The sequence below is a fragment of the Setaria viridis genome, chromosome 9 (genome assembly GCF_005286985.2).
Source record: "Setaria viridis chromosome 9, Setaria_viridis_v4.0, whole genome shotgun sequence".
Classification (NCBI taxonomy): domain Eukaryota; kingdom Viridiplantae; phylum Streptophyta; class Magnoliopsida; order Poales; family Poaceae; genus Setaria; species Setaria viridis.
This window is the reverse complement of record NC_048271.2, coordinates 20,808,828-20,833,816: the sequence shown is the minus strand read 5'-3', so window position 1 is coordinate 20,833,816 and position 24,989 is coordinate 20,808,828. Positions and strand designations below refer to the sequence as shown.

The window sequence follows — 24,989 nt, the reverse complement described above, 5'->3', positions numbered from 1 at the left end:
CAGGCTGCGGCAAGAAGCCAAAAAGCACTCGGGACTACAAACAAATAATTGTTACTCGAAGGTATTACCATACCTCGAAATACACAAGTCAAGCAAAGGAACATACCTCTGTTGGTCCATACCAACTATCAAACTGACGAAGAACTCCTGGAAGCACTGGTACCCCTTGATAGTTCTTAAAAAACTTCCCCAACAACGCCTCCACATCATCATTAGGTATGTCGTCAGGGGACATCCGTGACGGGTCATCAAAACCCGAGTACTCCGAGCTTGAGCGAGCTCGTTGCTGCAAAGGATGAACCCTCCGCTTGAGAAAACTAGCGGCCACATTGATGCCAGTCAAGCCCAACGACTTCAACTCGGCAATTTGAGTCAGCAGGTCAGCAATTTCAAGAGTGTCCTCGGGCTCGCTCACCCAATTATCCGCATGCTTTGGAGCGTGGCCAATGACCACTAGCAAGACAGGATCATGATTCCCAACATAAAACCAACTTTTCTTCCAGTCGCCATGAGAGTTAGGCAAGTCATACTTGAGATAAGCACTTGAGTTCCTCAGCTGAAACCCAGCCCCTCCAAAAACTTCCATCCTAGTTGCACTGGCCTTCGGCTTACAACAAAACAACTTTCTAAAAAGATCAAGACTAGGAGGGACACCTAGGTACACCTCACACAAGTGTACAAAGATAGCCATATGGAGCACACCATTGGGATTCAAGTGAACTAACTGAAGGTTGTAGTACCCGAGAATACCTCTGAAGAAGTCGGAGGTGGGCACTGTCAGTTCTATCTCAACAAAATGTGCAAGCATGACCGTCTCCTTCGGGTGCTCCTCAAACTGCCACGTGTTGCCAAAAGTAGGCCTCCACTCGAGTTCAAGCTTTGGTTGAAGAAGCTTAGCATCGACCAAAGCCTGGATTGTTGGTTCCTTCATCACAGAGTGCTGTCAGGTGATCCCAAGCGGCGGCAGCGCAGTCTGGTTTGTCGGGCCACACTTCGGTGCCGACAGCGCGAGCTCTTTGCCTTTCTTGGATTTATATCTCACCTTACTGGTGGTCGTGGCTTCTCCTTGGGTTTTCTCCAGTTTCTTCCACATCTTCTTGACGCGTATCAGTCAATCTCGGGAAAGGTGGAGGAGGGAAGGATCGGTAGCAGATCTCACTCAAGGGCGAGGACAAGACAACAATGGCGGCGGTGGCGCAGGGAAGAGCGACGGCTCTAGATGCACAGGAAAGGAGCGCAAAAAATAGATCTGTTAAAAACGGCGTACCGATAATTACCACTGGGCCCCCTCTGTTATATCTCCATCACCTCCGGGTTCCAAGCGTCAATCAAGCAACGGTCAGATATAAATCAGATTTACCACCATAATTTGTAACGGATACTCTGACCAAAGGTTTGACCACTTCATCGACTACAAATAATCGCCTAAGTGCTCGGGGGCTGCGGATACCGTACCCGCTGGATAAAGTTTTCATTTTTCTGAAGACTACTAAAGTTAGAGCAAAGTCACAGGATTGACCCTCAGGCTCATTCTTCGATTCAACCTAAGGCTCGGGGACTACTCCATATAGAGTGCGATTGTCAACGCACTACCATATAAAAAGTCTCAAGGAAAAGGTTACTGAAACTTGGAGAATGCTGAGAGTACCTTCCACTCGCGCGACAGCACCAGTACTCGAAGGATCGGTCGCATCTACAACTCAGAAAGTACCAAGGAGAACTCAAGCGACGTCCTCAAGTACCCAGAGCTTTCCTCTCGATTACAAAGTATTCGGGGACTTGTCGGGCATACATTCCTAGGCCACGAGTAAGCCTTGTATGGCCTACTCAGGGATGTACTCGGATGAGATCAGGATATGGAAGGCTACACCACAGGGTAATGTAGCCTCCACAGACCCCTGAAGACCAGTCGGAATAGACAAGGAAACTACTCTACCGACTAGGAGTAGAATTCTGTAACCATGTCCGACTAGGACTCCACCCTATAACCCTACTCCACCGACTATATTTTAAGGGCAGGCAGGGACCCCCCCTCAAAATAGAAGCTAATCAATACAATCAACACACAGGACGTAGGGTATTACGCAATCTAGTGGTCTGAACCTGTCTAAATTGTGTTTCCTTGCATCACCATCGACTCCTTGATTCTCGACGACACCCACCGTACACAAGATCACATAGGGTACCCCCTAGGCGGGTTGTCGGTCTAAAATACCGACAGCAAAGAATTGACAATCCTGGCATCTGCGGATGAGTTCTTCCATGTCTGCCAATGTTGTTGGCTAGTAGAAGCCTGTTCTGAAAGCTTTGCCTACTATTATTCTTGAAGATGCATGTTTGCCGCATATTCCTTTGTGTATCTCTTCCAAAATATCCTTGCCTTCCTCGCGAGTGACACACTTCTTGAGTATTCCCGAGGAGGCACCTCTTCTGTAGAGTTGTTCTCTGACTAACACATAGGCTGCCTCATCACAAGACTTGTTCTACCTGATTCTTGTCGGAGGGTAATTTATGTTCTCTGATGAAGTCAATGAAAGGGGTCTGCCAATCGACTTCGATCATCATGATCTCACGATCAGGGCCTAGAGGCTCCTTGATGATAGTTGGTTGAGTAACTTGTTCCGTGATAGATGGCTTGCAGAGTTCATGTATGAAGATTCCCACTGGGACTTCCGCACGTGTCGAACCCATCTTAGATAATACATCAGCAGTGACATTTTTGTCGCGGACAACATGGTGGAACTCGAGTCCTGAGAACTTGTTCTCGAGTTTGCGGACTTTCTTACAGTAGGCGTCCATGTTTTCTTTGTTACGATCCCACTCGTCGCTGACTTGGTTGATGACTACTAGCGAGTCGCCGTAAACCAGAAGTCATTTGATGCCTAGTAACATTGCGAGACGGAGGCCGTGTAGAAGTGCTTCATAGTCAGCTTCATTGTTTGAGACCTCCCAAAAGATCTGAAGGACGTATTTAAGTTTTTCACCTTTTAGGGAGATTAAAAGTACTCCTGCACTCGCTCCCTCAAGCTTAAGTGATCCGTCGAAGTACATGACCTAGTGCTTGGGTTTTTCGATTGGAGCGGGTAGTTGATTCTCTCTCCACTCTGCCATAAAGTCAACTAGGGCTTGGGATTTGATTGTTGTTCTGGGATTGAAGTCCAAGGACAATGCTCTAAGTTCAACTGCCCATTTAAAGATTCTTCGCGTGGCATCTCTATTGTGTAGGATCTCACCTAGCGGGAAGTCGGTGATCACGGTTATGCTGTGCTCTTGAAAATAATGTCGTAGCTTCCGTGAAGTGAGTAATATAGCGTAGAGTAGCTTCTGTACCGGTGGGTACTAGGTTTTGGAGTCCGAGAGTACTTCACTGACGAAGTAGACTGGTCTCTGGACTTTTTAAGCGTGGTCTGGTTCAGATCACCCAACTATTATGGCCGTGCTGATGACATGAGTAGTTGCGGCGATGTATAAGAGCAGATCTTCATTTGGTGATGGAGCTGTGAGGATTGGTGGTTTTGACAAGAATCTTTTAGCTGCTCGAGTGCTTTTTCGGCCTCATCTGTCCACTGAAACTTGTCTTGTCGTTTAAGTAACTTGAAGAAGGGTAGTCTGCGTTCTTCAAGTTTGAGATGAATCTGTTCAAGGCTGCCATGCAGCCTGTAAGCTTCTGCACAGCTTTGATGCTGGCTGGAGCTTGCATGTTGGTGATAGCAGAGATCTTTTCTAAGTTGGCGTCAATGCCGCGATGACTAATGATGAACCCGAGTAGTTTCCCTGAGGCTACATCGAAAATGCATTTTGTAGGGTTGAGCTTCCATCGAAAGGCTCGCAGACTTGTGAAAGTTTCCTCCAGGTCTGCGATGAGATCCTCTAGGTTTCTTGTTTTGACGACTACATCATTCACATAGGCTTCTACGTTGCGGTGTAGTTGCTTCTTGAAGCACATCTGGATTGCGCGTTCATATGTTGCACCTACGTTCTTCAACCCGAAGGACATTGTCTTGACTCAGAAAGCTCCAAACGGGGTGATGAAGGCGGTTTTGGGCTTTGTTTTCTTCCTTGAGTGCTATCTGATGGTAACTCGAGTAGCAGTCGAGGAAACAGAGTAGCACGCAACCGGGTGTGAAGTCGACGACTTGGTCGATCCTCGGTAACCCGAAGGGGTCTCTGGGGCAATGCTTATTGAGGTCTGTGTAGTTGACACACATTCTCCACTCATTGTTGTTTTTCTTACAAACGAGCACTGGGTTGGCTAGCCAATCGAGGTGGAAAACTTCCTTGATGAAACCTGCCGCGAGTAGTTTGGCTAGTTCTTTCTTGATAGCGTCTATCCTGTCTTGAGCGCATCTTCGTAATCATTGACGTTTAGGAGTAGCTTTGGGATCAACATTTAGTGAGTGCTCGATCAGTTCCTTGGGCACACCTAACATATCGGCCGGCTTCCAAATGAAGATGTCTCGTTTGGCCTAAAGGAAACTGACGAGCGCGCTTTCCTATTAGGGATCCAGCCCTGTGCGAATCAGGGCTGTCTTGGATGAATCACTGGTCTCCAGGTCAATGGGCTTGAAGTCCTTGTCTGTTGTTGGCTTGACCTTGGCCACGCCTGACTTGTTCTCTGGAATCTCGAGTTCTGTCGGGGTGAGTTTTTTTGAGGCTGTGAAGACTTGTTGCATGGGACTGGGTGCCTGAGAAGTCGCAACGATTTCGACGGCTTCTGTGTCGCACTCACAGGATCGCCTCAGGTCTCCACGTAGTGTGAGTTTGCCCATTGGTTCTGGCATCTTGAGCAGTAGGTATACGTAGTGTGGTATAGCCATGAATTTAGCCAGAGCTGGTCTTCTAAGGATGGCATGGTAAGAAGTCTCAAAGTCGGTGACCTTGAACTTAATGTACTCGGTACGATAATGCTCCTTGGCACCGAAGGTGACAGGTAGGACGACTTGCCCTTGTGGGATAGTGGCATTGCCTGGGACAATTCCGTAGAAAGGAGAATCTGTTGGTGTAAGCATATCAGTTATGTCGAGGCACATTTTCCTCAAGGTTTTGGCGAAGATGACGTTAAGTCCACTGCCATCATCGATGAGTATTTTTGTTAGTCTTGAGCCTGCAACAATTGGGTCGAGTACCAGGGGAAAACGGCCTGGCTCTGAGAAGTTGGTTCATTGATCCTTTCTGCTGAAAGAAATTGGCACCTTGGACTACTTGAGTGGGGTGGGAGCCACTAGCTCAATGTCATGATCTCTCTGAGTAATAGATTGTTGGACCATTTCGAAGCGGTACCCAAGATCCCACTGAAGATGACGTTGACAGTTTTTTATGTGACTTGAAATTTGTCTTCGCCATAATCGGTTTTGTCCACCTTGCCTCTACCTTTGTCTCTGGAGTTTGCGGTTGAGTTGTTTTTGTTGTTCTTGGGTGGAGGAGCTTTGGGTAGTTCTTGCATTACTCTGCGGAGGCTATAGCAGTCTATTGTGGAGTGGTTACTGTGTGGATGCCATGGGCATTGCTTCTTGAGTAACTCGCTGAATGAGGGGCCATCGTTGCATTTGTTTGCCCCCCTTTTTGCCTGAGTTGGTAAGTGTTGCAACCGTGTTGTTCGGTTTGCTCTTGCGATTCTGGTGACCCGAGTAATTGTTTCGACTGTCATTGTTGTGATTTCTGTCTTGGTTTTGGTTGTTACCTTGGCTGTTGTTATTGCACCCACGGTTGCGATCAAACCTCTCACGTTCTTTGTCCTCCTTGTCTGCCCATTGCTATACCATGATTTTCAGGTCTTTGACAGTCGTAGGATGGCGTCTGCCAAAATCTTGGTACCTGCATCGGTCCCAGAGACTGTTTTGAAAACATTCAATCACGTCTCCCTCTGAGATGTTGACGATTGTAGCCTTATTCTCGAAGAAACGATGTAGGTAGTCGCGCAACGATTCGCCTTCCTGTTGTTTGACTTGGCTTAAGTCAATTTTGTTGCCTGGACGTTGCATTGATCCCGCGTAGTTGTTGGTGAAAGCTGTTTTCAATTCTTCCCAAGAGTCGATTGACTTGGGCTTGAGGGACTTGAGCCAAGTTAATGGCACGGGTTCCATGCATATGAGAAAGTAGATGACTTTTGTGTCCTTGTTGCCCCCGGCTATTTGGACTGCTAACGTGTAGCATCGGAGCCATTGGACCGAATCTTGTTTGCCATCGTACTTGGTGATTCCCATTGGTTTGAATTTTTCAGGTAATTTGGTCTGCATGACTCGTGTGGTGAAGGCGGGGAAGTAGTTGGGAACGTTGGTTTCTGCCTCCCGTTCGTGATGACGGTTTTTGATTAAGTCCCAAGCATCGCTAATCTAGTTGAGTACTTCCCTGAGATCACTCATGTACGAATGTTCCCGATTGGTTCTGCGGTGATGAGGACTTTGTGCGGAGTTGGTGTGACTAGCTTCTCCTGCGTCTTTGTTTTGCCGTAGTGCTTCGGGTGCACCACCACATCTTGGAGCCTCTCTGCTGCCGTCGTGCTAGCTAGAGTTGCGGTGTACGGATGGGATTGGTGATTCCTTATTGAGCAACTGGTAAGCATGTGCTGCGAGTTGTGCTATTAACTTGTTGCCTCTTCCTACAAGTCGTACCGCGAGCTCGTTGTCTCTGTTCTGAGGTATAAGGGTAGTTAAGAGATTGATCGAGGCGATTGCTGCGAGTGGGGTGTTGTGCTCTCACGCTTGTATTGCATCGAATGCTCGCTCGAGATTGACAATAGGTATGCGTGCGGCTAGTAGTCGGTGATGTTCTACTCGAGTAGCGTTACAATTTCTTCTTTGAGTTCATTGCTCGCTTGTTTCACCCTCCGGGGCATTGGCTGAGAGCTCATCGTCAGACACTTCTTCACGTTGTCCTACCTATTGAGGTGTTCTGTGGTGCTGGTTACTAGTCGCGACTACGTCATGTGGTGACATGACAACAAAGAGTTCCCTGTCCGGATAGTAGCTTCCTGAGCTTGAGGTTGCAATCTCTGTGGCGCTATCTTCTCCGCGGATTCAAGTAAGTGGAGTGCCCTCTTGATATGGGAGGATACCCATGTGGACGACTAAGCATGACTCGTAGTCTTGGGTAAGGGACTATGGCTTCATCCCTGGCCAATAAACGAATCTACCTTGCGATATAGATGTGATAACCAAACCTTGTGCTAGGCCTGATAAAGGGTATTCTTGAATGCAGTCTGAGTCGTAGTCGCGGTCCTCAACTGTCTCTAGTCCGGATTGGACTCGAGTAAGGAGTTCTTGGTGGACCATGGCTGCGTTTCGGAACCCGAACGGGAATCAACTTCGAGTTGGAATTGACTTGCAAGATGACTTGGATACTAACCTGCGTGGGCTAGTCCGAGTCAAGGTCGAGTCCGAGTTGTAGTCGAACTCAATGTTGTTGACGTCAAAATTTTGGATTTTCTCAACGGAATTTTCCACTTCTTGATGAAGAGGGTTTTCGTTGAGATGTTTCTCCTCCAGCTTCTCGATGATGCAGCGTTGGAAGTTTCCAACACCGTCGGCGATGAAGAGCCAGGAGCCAAAGATGAAAGTTGCACCCACCTCGAAGGCGAACGCAGGCTTGATGATGGTTGGTGCCATCGATATCGCCCAGAGAAATTCGGCAACTTCCCCTACTTGGCACGCCAGCTGTCGGTGTTTTATGCCGACAACCCGCCTAGGGGGTACCCGAGGGGGTGTTTTGTGCGGTGGGTGTCGCCGAGAATCAAGGAGTCAATGGTGACGCAAGGAACACGATTTAGACAGGTTTAGGCCACTAGATCGCGTAATACCCTACGTCCTGTGTGTGGATTGTATTGATGAGTTGTGTTGTACGTGTTGTTTGGAGGGGGTCCCTACCCGCCCTTATATAGTCGGGGGAGCAGGGTTACAGGGTGGAGTCCTAGTCGAACACGGCTACAGAGTCCTACTCTAACTTGACAGAGTAGTTTCCTTGAGTAATCCGACTAGTCTTCAGGAGTCCATGTAGGCTATGTTACCCTGCGGCGTAGCCTCCAAGTCCTGATCACGTCCGATTACACCCTTGGGTGGGCCGTACAAGGCCTACTCATGGGCTCAGGGATGTATGCCCAACACGTAGATCTGCTAGGGTCATGCCACCACATCGTGAATCCACAAGGAAGCACCTTCGCTAATTCGGTAGGCCCCAACACCAACCCAATCCTCTACCACGCCTCTTGTCAATCCAACACCTAGCACCCATGCGTTCGAGTTCAAATCCCGGTGCTCCATTGTTTCTTCTGCTTGCCATATAGGGGAAGATATATAAAGGAAACATAGAATTAAAATGAATAGCTAGTTTTGGGACCGAGCAGTTAAATAAATGCAAGCCCTAAATAGGCGAGGGTGTCAAGAAGGGTAGCTTCCTAGAAGAGGGATGGGGATGACCAATAAATTAAAGGAAACTTTCATAAGGATTTAGCCTCATCATCAAATTTGACTGGAGCAGCCCATAACAAGTCTAGAAATGTTCAGACCTGAAGTTTGGACTAGCATTGTGGGCCTTGACCTTGTATCAAATAGAGCCCATTCCGGGAACATCTTAAGTTAGGGTTTCCCACGCTTTCCCCTTATGTACGAAGCTTGGGTTTTGTTTTAAATCTGAGTTAGCTCCTTGCAACTAGCTTTTAGACTAATGTGTTAGTCAGACCACCCAACGCTTCTTGTCTAGCTCCGGTCTAGCAGTTGTACTAGTTGATGATACCAACTTCTTGAATAGAAGCACTTGATCGTTTGCCCCATGCTTTGAGATCTTCCTCCCCGTCAATCAAGCAGCAACACTGCTCGTGATACTCTTAGCTTAAGCTACCCAAATCCATTTACAATCTCCGCTCAGGTTGAGGCTGCCACTGTGGTCCAACAAAGAGGCAAACTAGTGGTGTCTTTCTTTCTTGACGGGAGTTGTTATGTCCAGTATGCCCCCCCCCCCCCCCGATTCTTGACTCGACATGCTATGATAACACAAGGTGGGTAGGTAGTTTGGATAGCAAAGCACCAGCAAGCGAATAAGGCTAGGCATGTCAGTAATAATAGGTAGGAAAATAAAGGAATAACAAGAAATCCATGATGCACACGACTTGGTTGAAGAAATATTTGGAAGTTATATTCGATTCAGAACCCCACATTGTAATTAGATTCTGGTTTGGTACAAATCCGTGAGTTTATTTGCTTGTTCATCTTGTTCTTGATTATTCTCAATTGCTATAGCAGATGGAAGGTTGTTCTTGACATAGCAAGAACAACAACATTTGGAGCTGGTGTACCTTTGCTAAGGTGCAATACTCTTTGTGGATGTTCTAGTCGGACAACCAACGTCAAATCTACCCTGGACCCTAAAATCTAAGTTACCCCTCCTCTCATTGAAAGATCAGCGTCAGCCCCTGCCATATCAAAAAATCGTGTAAAAATTGAAGGGTGGACAGGGATCCACAAAAATGCAGGCGGGGTACGGTGGGGGTGTTTGAGTTGGACCCACATGAATAGCTCCAAATGGATTCCATTTAATTTATAAGATACTCATACATGGAATTTGGACAATAGAAAACTCAATTGAACCTCTTGTGGGAAGGAGAAGCATTAAATTTCTCATCAAGGTTCGTTCAAAAAAAAATTCTCATCAAGAGTTAAGAGGTCATGGTTTTGTGAGGTGTTTGTGAGGCTCTTTCTGAGGTGATTTGGTTAGATGAACTCATCAAGCGTTAAGAGGTCTTGGTTTTGGAAAATAGGAACTGTGGGAAAACAAATCTTTTTTGCAGTAATGTAAATATACAGCACGTCCACATGTCGTCTTGAATGATTTCTTAGTCTATGCACATGGCAAAATATGTCTTGTAATGAAGGGAGCATTTTCTACTAGATATGTTTAAAAATCCATCTCTACATCCTATAATGCGGTCTAGTGGAGAAACTCTTTGTATGCTTTATAAAGACGTCTTTACGTTTTGTTAGAGATGAAATAAAGTGTAGGATTATGTAATTAAGGCATATAGAAAGGTTGTCTAATTAAGGGGGTTTACTTGCGGGACATGGATGTGTTCTTGAAGCAAGACCTCAAACTTGTGATTTCCAATGGAGCAACGTTTGAACGATCTTAGCCGTTGGTTTGTCATGTGGTCCTGATGGATCCAACGAAAGATAGTGATATATGCATGCGTGTGGATGGATGCATAGGTGACAGCTTGACGCTGGCAGCGGATCTTTCGCCCCTGCTGCATTGCATCTCCGTCTATGGCGTGTTTTTAATTTCTCTCTCAGGAACGAATGAAGGATTGAAACTCTGAAAGGCACCGGTGCAAGTTGCTGTCGCTCATGTCGATCAGTCTGTCGTTGTCTTGGTCATGTAGCATTGTAGCATGAGAGAGCCCACACGAGCCCATGCAGCTGCATCCTGCATCGGGTTGCCTTGGAAACGTGCAAAGCTGGCCCTATAGCCTGCAGCCTCATCGCCATGATGTATGTACAGAGAGATTCTAGTGTGGGAGGATGCGATAACGACGATGGCCCATCAGATTTGGAGGCATCTCCCGAGAGAGAGAGAGAGAGAGAGAGAATAAGCCAAACTATGTACTACAACTGTTTGAGTGCAAAGCTGAAGGATATGACGAATTAACGGAATGGCTTACTTACGAGAGTCGAGCAATTATGTGCATAGATCCATGCACTTCTTGTCTCTTTTCACCCTTGCATCATGGATAGGAGGCTTATGTGTATATAGGAGCTAGCAGATCCATCTCTTTCATGTTCAAACCTTTTTGCGCATCCAAATAGCTACATGCATGGTGGATTCACATTGGGATTATATACATGGGGTGGCGTCGGTCCATATCTTGCAAGTGGTACAAGAATTACTGTTTTCCATTATTTGTGCAGTTCTTCTATATTCTTGTACTTTGGACACATATTTTCTTTAGGGATATGATTAATGGCAAACATCGAGGAAGTAAAATGGGAAATACCAACCAAAATAAAACTGCAAAATGGACCTCGATGTAATAGAATGCACTTCCTTCACTCAAAACTGTATATATGACTGAACTATAGCTCTATAAATACAAATAGGCTTCACGGATACGATCGCAATCACCTAAAAAAAAGATGTATAGATAAAACTAGAGTTTTGCTCGTCATTCTTCTATTTAAGAAAAAGGGCTTGAAAAGGTTTAACACAGGTGCGCAATATGGTCCCAGTTATCTTGGCAGTTAGGTTTGTGCTGTCCACATATATGGTCCTCGGTTTTGCAGTACTCCATGCCCTTGTGCCCCCATTGGTTGCAAGTTTGAAAATAAAGGAAAGGGGGTGAGTAGGTGTTGGTTTGGGACCAATATGGGGGCATGCTTCCGGCGGCTTCTGAATTTCGCATATGTTGGTTTTTATTTATCGTTTAGGACACCGGTATCGTCTGAATATCTTCCACTCATCGATTTCTATCTGCAAGAAGTTGTACTTTCGAGGCAAATCAAGTAGGACGATTTGAACTGGAAATTCCACATTTTTTATGTTTGCTGACAAAGTAAAGGAAGTAAAAGATCCTGTTAAACCACACAGTTCAAGACTAAGTAAAAGAAAATCACGAGTTGGAGTACATAAAAAACCAAACTGCTATGATTCCTTTACAAATTTGAATTGTTGATGAGCTAGTAAATCTGAAGGAAAATGTAGAGCATTTTGGATCAGCATCAAGAAAGAATTAATGAAACATGGCTTCGTACGTCTATCAACATAACACGAATCTCCAGCGAGCCAGGCGCGCGGCAGTAGCTCTGTGCACGCGTTAGGTAGTAACCATCCCTGCACGCACTCCTCCATGGGACGCGAGGGGCCCCACCCCCATCCTGCCCTAGATTCCTGCAGCTTTCCCTCCTTTTAAAAAAACCATCCATGGCCAGCAACCCTCGCTCGAAAAGTCTATAGCCCGTTTTTTCTAATGGTTTTTCCTTGTGATTCTCTCTCTGGCCAGCTCACCCCTCCAATTCTTTCCATGTACTTTCCTATCTCCCCCCCTCCCTCCAGTCCACTACTTGAACATCCACTGCCATGTTCCGAAATCCCAACTGAAAATAAAAGTAGAGTATCTACGCAAGTATGTTCCCACAACACCCCTCCACGGGCTAAAAGAAAACTGCTCGCGCCAACTAAAGAATCGTAATAATCGTGATAAACAAAAGGGTCGAAAGAGCTTTCTTATGAACATGTTCTCAAATTGAACTCCGGGGAATTAACTATGCATTTACCGTTCGATTCCTAGAAGAACATTCGATCCGATTCGTGTGAAATTCCCGTGTTCCGAGCAGAACCGACCCTTGGATCCATGAGCCATTCCCCACACCATATGCGTATACTATGAGGCTTTACTACAATTCAGTATGAAAATATACCTGCTTGAGTTTTTCTCCCCTCAAAAGAGAAGAAAATGCAAGCACTAAACTAAGAGAGAGATGGGTGCCAAGTGAGTTGCGGGGGGAATAAACTAGATGGAAGGTTCTCCAAAGCGATCTTGCCTCCTCCCCTCACATGGCAGCCAGCAACTTTCGAGCGCTCATCCGCATGGCGCATACGCAAGAATATTGCAAGTGCAGGGCGAGGCAACCACCGGGGCGCCCAACTGAACACATGCAAGAATCTCCGGCCGCGCCTTTGGAAGGATCATGTTGCCCTATTTTATTTGATTATTAATCGCCCTTAGCTTCTTCACCTTTTCGATCCGGGATTAAGCTAATCATAGGGCTCTCGATTAGCAAGGAAGGAAGGCCGGGTTGGGTTGGGTTCCCGAGGCGGAGAATGATATAAACTTTTCGGTGACAGCGTCGTCGTCGCCCGTCCTATGATTGCAACATCATCGTCGTCAATATATGCTGCGTGTGTGAGAGACAGAAGACGGTAAAATAATGGTCTGACTTTGGAAGGAGAAGAAGAACATCCCCCTGTGAGGTTCAGGGCACTGGATTTACTCTGTCAGAGAATGAGCATGCAGCTGGACCAGTAGTATTTATATGCGCACACGCATGAGTGAATACGAGTATTAGCAGCATGTACACATGCCCTGCAGTACTGTCACCATGTGGGCCCCTGTGAGTACTATTACTATCCAGAAGGAGGGTTACCCTTGATGTTATTCGTTAACCCCCAAAAAAAAAGGTCTGATGACAAGCAGTAGTCGACATGTGTGTTTTGGTTCTATTCTACCCTACGTGTCCTCATCCTTGTTCTATACTGTTTGCCATGTTATTATGTAACAAGATCTGAGATAACACAACAATTAAACCACTGTCGGAACTTTCAATTTTATTCTCTGTATGTACGCAGTGGTGAGTGCTTGAAATGGTCGTGGTACAGCAGTCGGGTACTGCGTGGTTGGTTACAGGAGGGGAGGCGTAGACGTTGCGTTGGTACGGCTATTCCGTCCGCGGGGGCCCACAGCAGTTGGATGCAAATTGTGTCCGATGATTAGCAAATTGTAGCAGCCGCCAGCCAGTATGCGTGGCCTTACTTCACTCACATTTTTTATCTGCCAGCTCTTGCTACGTTTGATTTGCTTCGCAACCAAAATTTCACCGTGCATCTAAAATCACACTTTCACCCAAAGCGGTTTTTGGACGGTGGCCCGCTAAGCGGGTGTTATCAACACCGTGTCATTTCACCCCTTTTAAGTGTATTCCATTAAACCAAGCCATACTGTATTTCCTCTATATACCATACATACTGTATCTCTCTCTCCCTCCACCGCGCTCTGCTTGCGCCGCCGCCACTAGCCTGCTTGCACCGCTGCTCCTCTGCTTATGCCACCCTCGTCCACGCCGCCGCCGCTCTGGTCGCTCACTGCGGGGTGCACTGCCGCACACAACCTCCTACTTCTCAAGCTAGCTCGCTTTGTCTCGGTATATCTTACCTTTTGATGCTGCCTAATCACCTCCTATCCTTACGTACCACAATCATTCGAGATTTGCTTCAACCGGAATGTATAATATAACCTAATAGTAACAATATTTGACAAGATTCCAACATATTTTAGCTAAAGCTAAGCGCTTCCTCCCTATTACATTACTTAGGTTTTCCTTTCACAAAATATCTCCTTTTACAATTAATGTGAGGAAAGAAAAAAAAACTCCATCTTATATTTCCATTTGCTCCCATCTTCCTCCATCCTCTGCCTCCCTGTCACACACTCTCAACCAACCTCCCTCCCTCCCTCTCTCTCTCTCTTCTCTCTCTCTGATTGATATACTCCTCCCATGCTCCTCCCGCTCCTGTGATGAAGCCAATGGCCACCAATGGCATGGCCCCCTCCTTCTTCCCCGCCAACTTCCTACTCCAAATGCAGCAGCCTCTCCCTCACCACCCCCAGCAGCCGGAGCACCACCACCACCACCACCACCACCACCATGAGGGCCACGAGCACGAGGCGCACCACCTCCTGGCTCCCCCTCCCCCCGCCCTCGTCAGCCCCTTCCTCCACGACTTCGGAGGCGCCATGGCCGCGCCGCCGCCAATGCTGGGCGGCGGGCTCGGCAAGCGCATGTTCCCCGACGGCGGCGTGGGCGACGACAACAACAACCTGCACGCCGCGGATCCGCAGCAGGACGGGGGCGGCGGCGGCGCGGCGTCGGACGACGAGGAAGGGTCGGCGGCGGCGGGCGGCGGGTGCGGCGGGGAGAGGAAGCGGCGGCTGAGCGTGGAGCAGGTGCGGACGCTGGAGCGGAGCTTCGAGGTGGCGAACAAGCTGGAGCCGGAGCGGAAGGCGCAGCTGGCCCGCGCGCTGGGGCTGCAGCCCCGGCAGGTGGCCATCTGGTTCCAGAACCGGCGCGCGAGGTGGAAGACGAAGCAGCTCGAGAAGGACTACGACGCGCTCCGCCGCCAGCTCGACGCCGCCCGTGCCGAGAACGACGCCCTCCTCGCCCACAACAAGAAGCTCCACGCCGAGGTAACAAACAAGATCTACTTACTTGTTATACTTTGCCGAGCAACATATATGCATCTAACAGACACAAGCACGCCGAGATCTAGGAGTAGTTTGTAATAGCCATTGTTCTCCATAAATGTTCTTCTTGCTCCTGGATCTTGATCAGGAGCTGGCTAGCAGTGTCAGCAGCGCAAGATCGATCGCCATGGTTCGTTCTTGGTTGCTCTCTCTTGGTGGGTGTCAGAATGCATGATTGGGGATCGATCGATGATGCAGGGTACAGACATGGTGTAGCAGTAGCAGTGGTAGGAGTAGCAGGACTGACTGCTACCGCCGCTGTGATCCATACCATACCATACCATGACATGCCATAGCCAGGAAGTAGCTGATAGGATCCATGTGGGTTTCAGCGTCGTCTGCAGAAAGTGCGCGTGTCGGGATCGGTGCCGGCCATATGAACGCTGCGCCTGCTGTCGGCCACCCATGCATCCCTCTCTTTCTCTCTCCTCTCACTCTCTCTCTCTCCTGTGGTGCATGCAGCATGATTAGCCACTCGATCTACCAATCACCTTCTCCCTTTCCGGGCCACCACTCCAATTCTGTCCACCATGTCCTCATGCTTGTGAGCTGGTTCGCGTGCAGATCATGGCGCTCAAGGGAGGCGGCGGGAATGGCGGCGGAGGAGGAGGGAGGCAGGAGGCGGCGTCGGAGCTCATCAACCTCAACGTCAAGGAGACGGAGGCGTCCTGCAGCAACCGCAGCGAGAACAGCTCCGAGATCAACCTCGACATCTCCAGGCCACCGGCGCCGGCGGCCGCCGCCGACGAGAGCCCCATCAACACCACCCACCGCGGCCTCCCGTTCTACGCCTCCGCCGCCGTCGACCAGCTCCTGCACAGCAGCGGCCACCCGTCCCCGGCCGCCGCGCCCAAGATGGAGCTCGGCCACAGCGCCACCGCCGACACGCCCGCCGGCGCCGCGGGTGGCAGCTTCGGTAGCCTGCTCTGCGGCGCCGTCGTCGACGAGCAGCCGCCCTTCTGGCCGTGGGCCGACGGCCACCACAGCTTCCAGTGATCGCACATCGTCCTCCGCGAGGATTAATGAGACAATGCATGTGACGAATGATCAACGGAAACTAAGAGTAATCGATCAGTGTGGCTCTCCATTTCTTGGCATCGATCAATGCTAGTAGGAGGAGAGATCACCAATGCCACGATGATGAGTACGTCGTTGAACAATATGCAAATTGATGAAACAAAGTGATGGGATGATCCAGTTTGAGTTTAAGATGAGGAGGAATGATTGGAGTACACGTCGGATGGATCATGTGTCAGTCTAGGTAGATTTTGGATTTGAGTAGTAACCTTTTCTTTTTTCCTTTCTCTTATTATTTAATTTTCCCTTGATCACTATTTTTCTGTTTAATATTTATATATAGGTGATTACATTTGTGAGGCAGTGGTGATATTGTTGTGTATAGGATTGTGGTACCTTGTGAGTACCAAGAAGTTTCGAACTTGAAATCATGCAATTTTTCTCTCCTTTTTTTCCCCCTTGTGTGGATCTACTGTGAAATGGACATTAATACATATTTAATTGATACTATTTTCTGTGCCGGTAAGGATCACTGGAATATCATTTTTTTTATTTCTTTTGTTTCAATGGACGACCCCTGATGTGGATGGGAGCTTGATATATGGGGTAGTAGCAGTACTGTGGTGTGCGGTTGGTGTTTGGCATGTGGGCCTCATCTTCGAGCCTACGAAACAGACAGCTTGTATAGACACACTGTTTGTGCAAGCTGTGCAGGCCACGCCCATTTGATTTAATCAATTCCTAATAATGCATTATCACTAAATAAAATAATTAGAAGGTTGACTTATACTTATTATTAATTACCTTTGATGATCGTCTTTGTTTGAGTAAATATGTGAATCAACAAAACATGAAACGAGTTTCACAGAGTTACTCAGGTTAAAGATTATTGTCCACGCATGGTTAGCTAGTTAAATATATTGTGAGGGGAGGGCAGTAATTTGACCCCCTCTAAGCATACTTCTGTGACGGTAAAACAGTCATATTCCCCTTCAGAATATTATTTATTCTGATTAGCTTTGCCCGATCTAGCTATATTTGACTTGCAGGTGATTTCGCTCTATCCTTTTCTGAACCATGTTCTTTCGGAAGAGCCAGAGGCCAAGAGGGTGGACCATGTCAAATAGGGGGTGCAGATATTTCCTGACAGATGATCGAAGGGTTCGGATACCGATTTGGTGCCATTTTTCAGATATCCAATACTCTTCTTGGATATCCGATCAGATAGTTTTATTGAATGTCAGATTTGAATATAAGAATCGTAGTACCATCGTCGATTACCGGATATCCACAATTGGATTATTCGAATAGTCTAATTGAATATCAGATTCAGAGAGTTGTATCAGATATATGTTGGACCTAGGCCTTGCTTGCAGACCCAATTTAAGGCTTAAGGGTGAGTGAAGCAGAGTTTCTCTTTTATCTTCACTAAAATATTTTATAAGTTCAACTAGAAACAAAGTTTAATATGTAACTTCACTAAAATATTTTAATAGACTAAAAATAAATATAAAAATACAAATGGCCAACTCAATCTAACTTCTTGTTTATAAAAGTTTCAAATTCGAGAAAATTTTAAAGGTTTGAGGAACACCTAATTGCATCTTTTTAGAATGCCGAAAAAGTTTTAAATTCAAAATTTAGTATTCTTATGACAAGTTCAATTTAATTGAAAACACAAAGTTGTACTATATATATTTCTATGTAATGTGTTCGAGTGTCGTGTAATTGAGCATCCATGCATGAGACCAAAATTTAGCTACCCACATTCTAAGGAACTTGGGTAAATTTCAATTTTACCTATTTAAGAACAATGTAGTTGGAATTGGACTTGTGGAAAGGGCAAATGATTAGTGCAAGTATCATTTATAAGGTTGTTTCTTTTACCCCATCAAAGAACCATGTGTATATTCATACATTTCTCTAAAGCATAGAGAGCTTAAAATTTGATAGATATGTTAGAATTTTTTAATCGAAATGCAATAAATGTTTCGAAAGTATCAACTTACATAAATTTGTAATGTAGTATTATTATAATTTAATATGCATTGTTATTTCATTGGTACATGACTCATTAAGAAATCATCTCTCATAGTTGCTAAGCATAAAAATCGATTTGCTCATCGATCCATAAAATGCATGTATATATGTTGTATCTTGTATGGTAACATGCACAACGCAATTATATAAATTATACTATTAGTTGCTTTTTTTCACATATTAACAGGCCCTACGTTTAAATTTACTTGATTCTACCCTGAATTTCATTACACTGCCCTTGCACACTGGAGGATCGACCTAACAAAGGCAGTGCCTTTGTGTTCCTGTCCCCTAACTCTGCGGCAAACCGAGCTTTGCGCAATTCCTAATCAACCTACAGCGCAAGCGTACGTGTTCGTACGCCACCGAATGCTGGTCTTTGCCATAATTAGCCATTCCCTCCCCCCTTTTATTTTTGCTACTCTGAGCAGGTAACCACTAACCACGCGATTAATTAAAGTGGGTACACTAATTGACATGCTGACAGCAGCATGCATGTTTACTTTATTTCGCACCGCTCGGTAGTCATATGTGTGCTGTATGCCACATGTATCTAGCTGAGAACAAATCTGGTGCTCCCGCCAGGTCACACCCAAAAAAATGTTTCAAAATTTTCATCCGAAATTTATATTGTTGCCACCATGTGCAAATATTTCTCTATAAATAAGTTTCAAATCCAAACTCAAACAAGCACATTGAACAAAAAAAAAAGAAATCGGCATGGAAACATTAACAGGTTGGGGGATGAAAAGAGTAAGGGTTGCCGACTATACCATACTGGTATTACTTTTTTGTTAGTCCATGTACATCTTGAGCTTCGATTACTTTAATTATGTGGATAGATGTAGATGCATGCGGCGGCGGCACAATAAATTTGGTGGTATTTTTTTAGCATTTTTATGCTCCCTCACATGCGTAGGAAACGCAGGAGCATGTGACCCACGCCATGTCTGGTTGAAAACGATCGGGATGGATCACATCCTGTCCCGATCCATTTTTCTACATTTTACTTGCTTGTTTTCGTATTTTCGGATAAAAGCGGAATATGTTATATCAAATACGAAATATGGGATATCAAATATGAAATCGGGACGAAATCGGGTGATATCCCGATCATTTTCGTATTTCCCGTATTTAGTCAGGATATCCCGTTTTTACGTATACGGGATATCCTCTTTTTCTTTCTAGTCCACTCAAGCAGTAAAGCTAGCCCATCAAGACATTCAAAGGCCCATCCCAAGAAAATTAGGGTCAATATCCTACTCTCTCAAGCTCCCGCTAACTATGACCCCTCCACTTCATTCCCTCCCGAACTCTCCTATTCAGCCGCCGCCTCCACTCCTCCGCTCCAGAACCCCTCCGTCCCTCGTCCCTCCCCCGCCTGCTACAACCACCACCGCTGCCCGAAGAAGCGCCTCCTTCTGGTCGAGGGCGGCATGGCCCCGGAGAAGCCAAAGATGTTGGTGCCCCCTACCGGAGGAGGTCCTTCTCATTCTGCATCTAAGGCAAAGTGCAGGATCAATAAGACCAAGAGATGCACCACCTTCTAGGTCATTCGACGCCACCACATGCTTTTAATACAGGTACATCCAGATTTGTAGTTTGTACAATTTAGAGTACAAAATGAAAATAGCATGCTTTGGTTTGGTAATGTGTTGTCTATATTTTGTTGTAAGTATTCTATTCAATTATTGTTTCATTATCGGTAATCTGTTGCACTTGTCAGTTTGGCACAGATTTAGCAATGATTTTTTTTTTTGCTCTTGGCAGGATCTAGGAGTAAAAAGACTGCACCTCAAAGTGCCAGTGCTAGTGCTAGTCCAAGCCCAACACCATCTGGAAGGGGTTCTTCTGTGCCAATGGAAGCTGCAAATGTGGACACCATTGGAAGTGGTGTTGGCGCACAAGCACCACATGTGCAGACTGATGAAACTACAGCTATAATTGCAAATCCAGAAGTTGTTCAGATTCATGTTGAAGGGGATGACGAAGATCAAGAGGAAGGGGATGATGTTGTTCACCTTACTGGTAAGAGGAAAAGGAGATGCACTTCGGCTGTTTGGGAGCACTTTACCAAGTTGGTAAGGACCCTGGCACTAAAATTACTCATGTTTAGCCTTACAAATATGACCAAGAAGTTAGTTTGAGGAAATTAAATTTGGCAATAACCATGCATGAATATCCTTTCAATATTGTTGAGCATGAGTATCTTGTTGATTTTATAAAATCTCTCCGTCCTACTTTCCCATTAAGTCCTGGGTCACTGTTAGGAATGAAATAATGGACAAATATTTGGAAGAAAAGGAAGCCTTGTATGCAGAACTGAAAAGTATACAGTGTCGCTTCAGTGCAATCATGGATGTAGACCTCATGCCAAAACAAAGGATACATGTGTGTGACTATTCATTGGATTGATGATGATAGGCGCATGCAAAAGACAACTATTAGCTTCTTCAATGTAAAATGAAGGTATACTAGTGTAAAGCTATCAGAAATCTTTTCTTGAAGTTATAGTTAGGTGGTATATTGAGAATAGGTTGTTTTCCTTAACTTTATAATGCAAATTCAATGAGTTGCTATTTTTTAGCTCTGTAACTAAGAATTTTCATGTGCTGGGCAAAACTTGTAGGAGAAGAGTGAGGGACAGATCGATTGGATTGAGGAGAAGAATGAGGAACAGATAGACTCGATTCAGGAGGAGGAGGAGGAAGAAGACATGGACAGTGATCCTGACATCATGGATGATGCCGATGAGCTGTAGGCTGTAGCTTTTAACCAAGACTTATGACATGACTTTGTGTTATGTTGTTCAGTACTTGTCTAGTGAGGCTGGGAGTCTGAGATGGAGACTTTTGTTTGTGCTTGTGGTTTGTTGACATGGTGAACTATTAAACTGTCTGCGTGAATGTGGCACTATGGGATGGAATTGTTGCTGCTTATGCACTTTAGCAATCATAACCTATGTTTTTGTACATGTTGTCTTGATGCCATCATTATATTTACAATTACTTATGTAATTATTTTATGTCTATTTGGTCGACTTGTTGTACCGGGTTCTACGGACTACCGGTCGGTGTTCCCGTTCCCTTCTACATCCCGATTGTTATCAACATGCTTTCGCTCGAATTGGTTCATTTTTGATATTTCATGAATTTGTTTTCGTTTCCGACCTCCCCGCTTTCAATTTCATTTTTGTATTAAAATGTGAAAGTGAAAGTGATAAGGGATCTATTCCGACCACGTCAACGTCCGACCGCTTTCATCTCTGATGTTGATCATGACAATGTGGTGAAGACTGAAGACTAAACCCTGTCGCCATCCCTATATGACGGCAATCATCAACGACATCAACATTTGAATGCGCTACTACACTGACACCACTAGATCGTCATCATGCCTGCATCGAGCATACGCAGGTCCTCGCCCCAAGGGGCATCTCAAAATCATTTTATGCAATTAATTAATTCTCTAGTCTTGGTGTTCACATGATTAGGCTGGTTATATTACTAGATAATCGACCTGTCCTGACTCTCCTTTAGTATCGGTTTCACTATGTCAGTACTAAAGGTATTTACCCAGTACTAAAGGGGTCCTAAAGTATTACGCTCAAAAAATAAAGAAAATATTGGTTGAATAGCCCGAGGCTCGCACACATGCACAACATCACAAATCACAAGTCACATATGTGTGTGTGCGTGGTGCATGGAATTCGAACCTACGACATCAAGCCTAGCGCGAGCCTTCCTTACCATCTTACCTACATAGTACATGTGATTTACTTAGATATGTTTTTTTAAGTAACCTGTGAAGGGACCTTTTACTAAAAGACTTCCAGGGGTTACTAAATTTTATCCGAAACTAATATTTAGTATCAGGTCAAAATGTAACCGGTAATGCATGGGACGGAAGATTGTTTTTCCTAGTAGTTTTAAGATCGTACGGGAGTTACATTAATGGACCAACGGCAAGAACATCCAGAGTTGTACAATTCTGCTCCGCTTTACCTACCTGCTTCATATTATGTTTTGATGGAAAATAAACTTTTTTTCAAAAATTTTCTCCTAAAGCATATAATTCCTGAAAGGAAAAGTCCATCAGACGATGGGTTGTGCTCCTAAGCTACCTCACGACTAGTCGTCGTCGCGCCGCTGCTGTCGGAGAAGGAGTGCCGCCTGGTTAGCGCGGGGGTTAGGGGTCCGGGGTTGGATATCACCGGTGGACCTTGGAAAAGGGGGCTTGGGGCGGTGGTGGCTGCGACACGGCGGTGGGCCGCGGCCCGCCGGTGCAGCGAGGTGGCAAGGGCGCCACCAGAGCAACGGGCGGCTGGACTTTGGAGGGTGGTGGGCAGGGTCGACGGCGGGGGTTGAGGGGCAGTGGTGGGCGGTGGGCGGTGGGCGGCGCGGCGAGGCAGCTGGAGCCGCTGGCCACAGATGGAGGCAGGCGAGGTGGAGGCTGGGGTGCAGGGGTCGCGCCATCCCCCTTTTCCGCAACCCGTCGCAGGATAACTCTGTTCTTCGTGAAAGTAGCGACGTCTGGTTGCAAACAGAGATTGCCATGACTGGAGCATCATGCACACATACGAGTAGAGGATTTTTCAAGAGAAGATGGCACGGGCTCGAGTTATTAGTTGGTTATTAAGCAACCAACTAATCAGTCCGATCATGATCCATATGGTGGCGCTAGGGGACTGGGGCAGAGGATCCTTGCTCGCAGTTGCAGGGCTAGAGCCTAGCGATGAATGAAGGATAAAATGAGCCATCCTTGTATTTATTCCTCGCACTAGAGAAACTGAGGAGGAAGAAAAGCAAATGTTCTCCTGGTCTCCTAGAAACAAAATTGGTGAACCCAATTGTTGCGCCTTTCCTCGACGGGCTAGGTGTAGATGCGTGGGCATTTCCTATTGAACCAAATCCATTATCCTTTGGAAAAAGAAGACCAATCCTATTATCCCGAGAAGTCGAGAAGCACTTGTTATAGTACAAGTGTAGGTCGAGATCAAGCCCGGTTAGAGATGTGCCCATTGATCATGGGCAACATAATGTCCAGTCAACTGCTGTCCCATTCTTAGGCCAGCAGTTAACTCTGTTCAAAACTCCAGGTGAGAACAAACGGCCAAACCTGAGTCACCTAAATCATGAAGAAATGATGGAGCTATTTCGGATGGTACTTCTATATAGACATATAGTACCATTGGTCAATGTTACGGAGTATTTGACGTTTCGGACAGCCAAATTATCCCGCAATTATTTGTAGTACTCCGTATTTTGTTGTAAGAAACGTCTAGTCATAATGACTGGAGGGAGTATATTCTCAAGATAGGCAGGCGAATTAACCATTTTTCAGATGAAGATCGTAGCAGCATCAGTGTCTGTGACGGGCCCAAGCCCAAGAGGCGAAAGATGATTCTAGGCCCAAAAAGGTCCAAACCATCCAGCCCAAGAATAAGAACAGGGAAGCGAAGGCCGTTTTCATCGTCCATTTCTTTGCCGGCTCGCGGTTTCGGCCCTGGGTTGGGCCACTTAGGGTGCGTTTGGTTTTGGAACCATGTGGGTTGGCTTGAGCCAACCCACTTTTCTGGGTTGGAATCGACCCATCTTTTGTTTGGATGAGAGGGTTGAAGAGGGATGGGTTGGACCCAGTTTTTTATTTGGTTGGAGAAGTTGTGAGGGTTGGGATGGATGTCCTTGTAACACCGTTAATTATGGGCCCCACATGTCATCCTCTTCTTTCTATTTCTTTTTTTCCTCCCTTTACTCTTCTTCCTTCTCTCCTCCCCGCAAGCACTCCTGGCGCCGCCCCCGCTACTCCCCGGCCGCTAGCGCGCCAGCCCCGCCGGTGGCTCCTCCCCGGCCGCCTCCGCGCCGACCCCCACCGTCGGCTAGCACTCCCGCGCCGGCCCCCGCCGCCGCCTCCCGGCCACTCGGTCTCTGCAGCGGGTGCGGGGCCATGGGGCGCCGGAGCTGCGCCGCCGGGCAGGCGGTGGCGGGAAGACGCCGAGCCGGTGGGAGGAGGGCGGGCAGGGGGCGGCGGATGGCTGGCCGACGGAGGGTGGTGACGGGGTCGGGCGGGCAGCGGTGGCGGAGCGGGGAGGGCGACCGGCGCCGCCGCCCCTGCCTCCCCAGATCCTTGCGCTGTCGCCCCGTTGGAGCCGTGGGGGAGTTGCGCCACCGGAGTTGGAGCTGCGGGGGAGGCAGCTGCGGGAGGGCACGAGGCGGGCGGAGGGCAGGCCGATGGTGGGCAGGCGGCGGTGGGGTCGGGCGGACAGCGGCGGCGGGCTTGGGCGAACGGAGAAGAAACGGAGAAGAAGTGGGTTGGGATGATTCCATCTTTTTTTAGGATGGGATGAACCCGGATCAACTAGGAATATTCTCCATCTGGGTCGGCTCCAACCTATCTCTTCTCGAACCAAACATGGGGCGAAGTGGATCGGCTTCAACCCAATCCACTTCGACCCCAGAACCAATCAGACCCTTGTGGTGCAAGCGTTCAACTTGGCACGATTTCCCTTCCCTCCTAGCTGTGTCGAGAACGGCGGAGTTTGCGGATGTTTTGACACGGACAAAATTAATAGAGTTTTCCTTTAAAAAAAGTCTTTTTCAAAATAAAAGTAGAATCAGGGCAGTATGTCGGAAATCTTATGCATCTTCCGGAAGATTATACACCGCACAGTACACGTGGCGCATTTTAATTGGAAGTGGTAAAGTAGAAAAGGTTTTTCCGTGCGGACGCGAAGCGGTTTTCACGGATAGGCGGTGCCTGGCGGAGTGCTATGTACTGGTGGAGGGACATGTGTCATCACATGAGTGATGAGGTTGCGTGAGAATCTCGTGTGGGTTCAGAACTCGAAACGTAATTTTCTATTAAGAGGTGGACTATTAAAGTTTAACACCTATCACATCGAATATTTGATGCTAATTAGAAGTACTAAACATAA

General features: G+C 46.8%; 2 protein-coding genes across 3 annotated transcripts; both read left to right on the top strand.

Annotated features, from left to right (window-relative positions):
- Positions 1 to 14,149: 14,149 nt before the first annotated feature.
- On the top strand, positions 14,150 to 16,525 carry LOC117835857 (homeobox-leucine zipper protein HOX23). Its single transcript, XM_034715169.2, has 2 exons — positions 14,150 to 14,941; positions 15,563 to 16,525. The coding sequence occupies exons 1-2, from the start codon at positions 14,273 to 14,275 to the stop codon at positions 15,992 to 15,994; spliced, it is 1,101 nt and encodes a 366-aa protein (XP_034571060.1). The 5' UTR covers positions 14,150 to 14,272; the 3' UTR covers positions 15,995 to 16,525.
- Positions 16,526 to 19,212: 2,687 nt separating this feature from the next.
- On the top strand, positions 19,213 to 21,029 carry LOC117839753 (uncharacterized). 2 transcript variants are annotated; one of them, XR_004636889.2, is made up of 3 exons: positions 19,213 to 19,638; positions 19,826 to 20,524; positions 20,685 to 21,029. XR_004636889.2 is itself a non-coding variant. In XM_034720164.2 (3 exons), the coding sequence occupies exons 1-3, from the start codon at positions 19,590 to 19,592 to the stop codon at positions 20,814 to 20,816; spliced, it is 492 nt and encodes a 163-aa protein (XP_034576055.1). In that variant the 5' UTR covers positions 19,216 to 19,589; the 3' UTR covers positions 20,817 to 21,029. The 2 variants fall into 2 exon arrangements, 1 of the variants encoding a protein (XP_034576055.1); XM_034720164.2 differs by having other exon boundaries at positions 19,216 to 19,638; positions 19,826 to 20,136.
- Positions 21,030 to 24,989: the final 3,960 nt, after the last annotated feature.

Excerpts from the sequence above, each read along its gene's own strand:
- LOC117835857 (XM_034715169.2), top strand. The coding sequence starts at position 14,273 with ATGAAGCCAATGGCCACCAATGGCATGGCCCCCTCCTTCTTCCCCGCC. Across the intron at positions 14,942-15,562 it reads ACAAGAAGCTCCACGCCGAG|ATCATGGCGCTCAAGGGAGG; the intron begins GTAACAAACAAG and ends GTTCGCGTGCAG.
- LOC117839753 (XM_034720164.2), top strand. The coding sequence starts at position 19,590 with ATGCACCACCTTCTAGGTCATTCGACGCCACCACATGCTTTTAATACA. Across the intron at positions 19,639-19,825 it reads ACCACATGCTTTTAATACAG|GATCTAGGAGTAAAAAGACT; the intron begins GTACATCCAGAT and ends TGCTCTTGGCAG. Across the intron at positions 20,137-20,684 it reads GGGAGCACTTTACCAAGTTG|GAGAAGAGTGAGGGACAGAT; the intron begins GTAAGGACCCTG and ends CAAAACTTGTAG.